The sequence below is a fragment of the Leucopleurus acutus genome (assembly GCF_964270905.1).
Source record: "Leucopleurus acutus genome assembly, chromosome: 16".
Taxonomy (NCBI): domain Eukaryota; kingdom Metazoa; phylum Chordata; class Mammalia; order Artiodactyla; family Delphinidae; genus Leucopleurus; species Leucopleurus acutus.
In genome coordinates, this window is record NC_139158.1 from 4,924,969 (window position 1) to 4,931,555 (window position 6,587).

General features: G+C 49.7%; 1 protein-coding gene across 1 annotated transcript; it reads right to left on the bottom strand.

Annotated features, from left to right (window-relative positions):
- Positions 1 to 47: 47 nt before the first annotated feature.
- Positions 48 to 6,569, bottom strand: AIMP2 (aminoacyl tRNA synthetase complex interacting multifunctional protein 2). The gene is made up of 4 exons (XM_082856544.1): positions 6,384 to 6,569; positions 3,329 to 3,535; positions 1,364 to 1,595; positions 48 to 537 (listed from the first exon to the last, which is right to left on the bottom strand). The coding sequence occupies exons 1-4, from the start codon at positions 6,516 to 6,518 to the stop codon at positions 149 to 151; spliced, it is 963 nt and encodes a 320-aa protein (XP_082712670.1). The 5' UTR covers positions 6,519 to 6,569; the 3' UTR covers positions 48 to 148.
- Positions 6,570 to 6,587: the final 18 nt, after the last annotated feature.

Below are 6,587 nucleotides of genomic sequence, written 5' to 3' on the forward strand. Positions count from 1 at the left end.
CCACAAATTAATTATATGATGCATTTATTGATATTTAACCACTGGCCTAGATAGAGACTTTGATTTTAGTACAAGTCCCTTTACCAATAATAGGCACAAAACAGCACCATCCTTAAAATTTAAACCCGTTAAAATCAGTGACTGAGGCTCACTGAAGGAGCTCGAGGGCCATGTGAAAAGGGGCCAGGTTTTCACAGGCCCTCATCCACTTCTGCACGTTGGCTGGCGCTGTCCCACTGCAGCTCCCTGTCTGCTGGAGAACGGACCACAGCACGACATCCGCCACCGTGAGTTCATTCCCAACGAGCCAGGGGCTCTTCCCGAGAGCAGAGTTCATGGAGCGGAACACAGCAGCTTTTTCTTTACTGCTTCCCTCTTTTAGCTGAAAAATCGCTGTATCTACCCAGCTATCTATGAGGGTTAAATTCACAGCATCCTGCTTCTGGCCAAAGAGAGAGAACAGGAAGCGGGCAATGTTCCCTTCTCCTTCGATGGGACACATCGTTTGGACACTGAACTTCATCTGAGTCTTCGGCACTGAAAAGAAATAAGCACTCCATGAAATGTCAATGAGAGCAGCACCGCCGGAGGAAGTGCTTGTAGAGCGTGGCAAGGGGAGTCCCTGTTGGTCACGAACCGGTGGCGAGGGAAAGTGTATTTTCAAGAAAATCACAGTTTTAGTCGGTCTCCAAAAGGTTAGTAATATTCAAGAAAGTTTAAACTGCAGGTTTAAACGGTGCAAACTTTAAGTTATAAAGTAACCATTTCTGATATTTGATGATGACAGTTTTCAAGCTAGAAAGGACCTCAGACCATCTGTTCCAACCCCTGTGCCTAAGGATCTGGGCACGAGGCCTGGAGACCAGGGGTCCCATCTCCCAGGCCAGGACCTCCTGCTGCCCTCACCCTGGCTCTCCACATGTGGCTGAGGGCAGTAAGGCCTCGATGGATGGACATGAACTCAATTCCCTCTGTAGGAACTTAACCGGGAGAAGTGCACACACCAGTGAGATAACGAATAAATGACATCCTGCCACCCTTTAATGGATAATGTCCATTAAAAGAGGACGTCAGTGTCCCCATAATGATGGGTTTTGGAATGTGAGGGCAAGACGGCCGTGACAGCCGTGACTCCCCTGCCCTGGCCGGTTAGACAGGATTCCCTCGGAGACTGCCCTCAGTTGAGACCTTCACCTTCCCAGAGGAAGGAGAGCATCTCCGGGCCAAGGTGTGCCTGCTCCTCTTGTAGGACCCCCACAAGCTCTCTAGACTTTGACGGCAAGCAGCCGGGGAGTGTGCGCAGCTGCAGGCCGCCCCTTTCCCATTCTCCATTGCCTCCTAGTCACGCAGCCCCTCCGCTTACCGTCCTTCCAAATCAGAGTAAAACCCAGCTGGTACTCGTGACGGGGCTGCTGCCTCGTCTGCTCGCCGAAGCACTTGAGGAGGTTTGCCGGCACACTCTTGACGGCTGAGTGCGTGTGAACAGTGGACAGGACCTTGTAGTGGTCACAGAGCAGCCGATGCAGCACGAGCAGGGAGAGGGGTGGCGAGGCGGGGTTGGCGTTGATCACGATGTCCTTCAGTGCCCCGTAATCCTGGGGAGCAAACCCCAACAGAGCAGATGACACCAACAGCAACCCGAGTGCTGACACTGTACCAGGTGCTGTGCTTAGAACCCCACCAGGCTTCTCTAAAGAATCGTCACCTCCCGGGAAGAAGGTACTAATGTCACCCCACCTGCAGCCAAGGATGTGAGTGCTGGGGATGGAAGGAAGCTACCAAGGGGGCTCGGCTCGGTAGGAAGCAGGGGACAGCAGCCAACTCCAACCCTCCACCCCTGCAATGCTGCTCCCAATAAATAAAAGGTGACTCTACTCAGATTAGTACAACATGTTAGGATTGACACCTCTATTTGTCCCTAAGTTAAAAAAAAAAAATCACACGTGTAATTACTCCATTTACTAAATCTTTCTAATGCCCGACAGGATATAGTTTCTACAGCAATTTGTTTGAGTTACGTGTCAATGAAGAACCCCTTGGAAAAGGGTCTTCGCTCAGGGAGATTTTAAAAAACTAGGTGTGAATTAAAGTGCCAAAACACACTGCCTTTTTATTTTATTTTGTTTTTAAAATTTATTTTATTGAAGTATAGTTGATTTGCAACACGCACTGCCTTTAGATGCGGACTATCTTATTTCTGTACATCCGCTCTTCATAACTAATGAACTCATATGATACAACAGAGGCCAAACTCTGTGGCTTTCTGTCCACAGCCGGCCACAATCTGGCCTCTGGTCTTGCCACTCCTGACCGATGCCCTTCATGTGGACCTATGCTGGATGCTCCGCATTTCTCTGAACATATCGTGTTACTTGATGCCGTGCCTTCTGCGGTGTCAAGATTCATCTGAAGCACCGTGTGCTCTGGGAGGCCCCCCGGCATGCTGGGACACCCGGCACAGCTGTCTCACCGACTCATCCCCTATGCAGACTGGCTCCCTGGGGGACTGGCTGAGTGGGGTCTCATGGGCCCCCGGCGCATGCAAACACGAACTGGGGGATGAAGGGATACATGAGTGCAGAGGGACGGACGTTACCAAAAACAGCTCTGGGGGAGACATGGCAATGCTGCCTCCGCTTGTTAGGTCTTTAAGCAGGACCGTTTTCTATCACCAATTCTGGGGGAGGGTGCTAGCAGGGATTCTCGGGATGAACCCTCTTGCACCCACTTGTAACAAGCTATTCTTTCTTTGCGTTATCAGATTGTCCTGTAAATCAACTGAAGCCTGTAGACTGACATTAAAGGTGGCTGATGCAACTGAATTTTAACACAGCAAACTGAATTTAAGCAAAATACGTCTGAGGTATGAGACTGTGACTGGCTTTTAGCAACAAATTGCAAAAGGATCGGTGGGGATTTTGCGCCTAGACAGCCCAGGCTCTGAGATTCAGGCCACTCTCAAAGAGTCAGGGTGGACTTGGCTGAACCTCAGAGAAGCATTGAGTGTACGACCATTTCTCCAGGGCTCGGAGTCTGCCGGGAGCTGCCTGCAGTAGCAGGAAGCAGGGACTCTTGACTCCCTTTTCTGCCTAAGGATCCCCCCTGTTCTCTACCGGGTCTGAGAAATCCAGAAGCTGCATTAGAGCCTGCCTGGCTTCACTCAACGCTCATGAATCTGTTCTGTGCAAAGGCACAATCAGAGGAGGAATGTGCTTTTGCACCACCTTTGAAAACTCGAAAACCAAGGCTTTAATCTCACCAGCACAATTTTCCAGCACTGATATCCACCTAGCGCGCTGATGTTCCTTAGCTTTCTAGACGCACTCACCTTTCCAAGCACGGAATTTAAGTCCAATGCACTGGTCGATAAAGCAGCGGGCTCGTCAGCTTGGATTATGTTGCTTACATCCAAGTCCGCGTCTGGTGTCTGAATCATCTTGGAGAGACCATCGACCGCAGCTTTCAATTCATACAGACGTTTTAAAATATCATCTTGGTGGGACTCAAGAGCTTGAAGAGATGGGTCCGACTCTTCCTAAACAGACCAACATCAAAACGTTCACTTCCTCTCACATCAAAGCAGTCTGTTTGATCACTTGTCTTCCACTTAGTTCGAACCTCCCACCTTTCAGAAGACATTAAAATGAGGTTAGCAGAATCATCTCATTTGCCCCAGTCCAATAGGTCCTGCAAATCAATCCCCAAATGCTATAAAACAAATAATATTGTGCCTGAAAGCCACTCAGAAATTGCAGGACTCCTATTTCAGATGATTTAGTCTTTAAGAACAGAGAAGGAGAGAAAACGAACACAAGTTGTTCTTTCTATCAAACTAGTTCAAAATACTTTGCGTAAATGAATAGAAAAAGATTGGGGGTGGTGATGAGGATGTAATCAACCATACTAATCGAAGGGAAAAGGGAGCACACACAGGTTAAGAGAAAAGTGTCCTTAGGCTTAGAAGTATGTCCGGGAGGGTCAAATGACCCATTCCCCAAATCGTTTCTAGGCAATACTGGCACTCACATTATCTTCGAATCATCTAGAACTTTTTCACTGCTGAAATGTATTACTTCATAAAGAGGGAATATTCACATCCTTCATTCACTGAATCTGCATCTTTCTTGCCTGGTACAGTGGACTAGTATACCATAAGTAACTAATAACATTGGGTTGGCCAAAAAGTTTGTCTGGGTTGTTCCGTAACGGAACTCTTTGGCCAACCCAATATTTGCTGAGAAATAAATCTCAAATCTCTACAGACTTACTTACTTTATTTAATTTATTTATTTTTGGCTGCGTTGGGTCTTCGTTGCCGCGCATGGGCTTTCTCTAGTTGCGGCGAGCAGGGGCTACTCCTCACCATGGTACACGGGCTTCTCACTGTGGTGGCTTCTCTTGTTGTGGAGCAAGGGCTCCAGGTGCACGGGCTTCAGTAGTTGTGGCACACAGGCTCAGCAGTTGTGGCACACAGGCCTAGCTGCTCTGTGGCATGTGGGATCTTCCTGGACCAGGGCTTGAACCCGTGTCCCCTGCATTGGCAGGCGGATTCTTAACCACTGTGCCACCAGGGAAGTCCCTACCAACTTACTTTATTTTTTTATTTTTATTTTTTTGCGGTACGCGGGCCTCCCACTGCTGTGGCCTCTCCCGTTGCGGAGCACAGGCTCCGGATGCGCAGGCTCAGTGGCCATGGCTCACGGGCCCAGCCGCTCCGCGGCATGTGGGATCTTCCCAGACCGGGGCACGAACCCGTGTCCCCTGCATCGGCAGGCAGACTCTCAACCACTGCGCCACGAGGGAAGCCCTCAACTTACTTTAAAAAGCAATAACAAGAAACCTCCCAGCAGTCACACTGTGCAACCTATTTTCAGATTCACAAGCTCTCACAAAAGATAATCCATTTGAGTCAAGAGAACAAAGAACACGTTAAGCATGAGTAAGACACTCATGACTAGACAAAAGGGTCAATAGGCAATGACCTTGAGTTTATTATAAACACGCACTCGCGGCCTCCCCTGGTGGCACAGTGGTTAAGAATGTGCCTGCCAATGCAGGGGACACGGGTTTGAAACCAAATAACACAACTGGGCAGAAAGGTTGTGTTAACAACCTTTAATAACACAATAACACAACCGCCCTTCCAATCGAGGCAGAAAGGTCTTAAGACAAAGGATGACAGGGAAAACAAGCCACGAACGTTATGTATTCACTCATCTTGAGCCAGAATGGACAAAAAGTCTCTCCAGTTGGAAAATTAAAATGTGTATTTGCAATTAATAAAAAAAGTCAAAGTTGAGCAGGTACTTTACAAAACACGTGAAATCAAAATGCCCAATAAACATGAAAAGGGGCTCGACCGATTTAGCGGTCTCGGAGATATGAACTAAGTTACATTAGGATGCCACTGTACATCCACCAGCTTTGGGGAGGGTGCCAACATCAGAAATTCGTATACACTGCGGGTGAGAGCATAAACCGGGATGACCGCTTTGGAAAGCAATCTAATCCAGTTGAAGACAGACCAGCCCACTGAGCCAGCGATCCCATCCCTTAGTATATCCCCTATGCCTGCTCGTGTACAAGAATATTCTGCAGAATAATTCATAACAGCCTAAAATGCAAAACCAGCCGACGCCCGTGAGCAGCGGGATAAAGCCCTGGGGGCACAGTCAAGCCAAGGAGCAGCAGGCGGCAGAGGACGAACGCTTTGCTTTCTCATGGCAGCAAAGGGATTCTTCAAATCATATCTAGAAGAGGCAGCCAGACATTGCAGGGCACACGCTGCATGCTTCCACTTACACCAAGACTACGTGGTTTAGGGATGCATACTCAGGTGACAAAATAAGAGAGAAAAGCAGGACGTAATGACCGTGGAAGTTGGGAACTTTGGGGGTAGTTTTAAGTGGGGCGCTGACAACGTGTTGAGTGGTGGTGACACTGGGATTCGCTTTATAATTCCTCAAAACGAGCATTTACGTGCTATTCGCTTTTCTGTGGGTAAAATTTCGTCATATAAAAGTTTAAGTAGTCATAAGCGAAAGAAAGATTCCAGATGGATAGCTATTTTAATAGTTGAGTTTACGGTCGTTCGGAGGCCGGCGGGCGCGTGAGGCTGGAGTGGGGTAGGCGATCGTGTCTGGTCCCCACGGTTTGTTCGCGACAGCTCGGCTCCCACGGTCCGGGCCTGGAAGGACCCCTGCCCCTAGTCCTCCAACTGAGGGCCAGGGCGGCAGCGCGTGCGCACTGAACAAGAGGGCAGCGGGGCGGGGCCGCGGTGGAGCCAGGGCGCCTGAGCACTGGACGGGCGGGCGGCGGGACTAGAGCCTTGGCGCCTGGCACTGGGCTGATGCGGGGCCGGGGAGAGGGCCGCGCGCTCCTACCTGCACGTGGCTCGCTGCTGGCGCGGGGCTGGCGATCCTACCGTGCACGTTGGGGAGCCGGTACATGCAGGTGGGAAGCTCTACACGGAGAGATCCACTGCCCTCGTGATAGGGCTTTACCTGGTACATCGGCATTGTGGAACCCAAGGGAGAGAAGGTGGCGGGTGAGAGACACGAACGCTCAGAAACCGTCCAAGTCCCCGA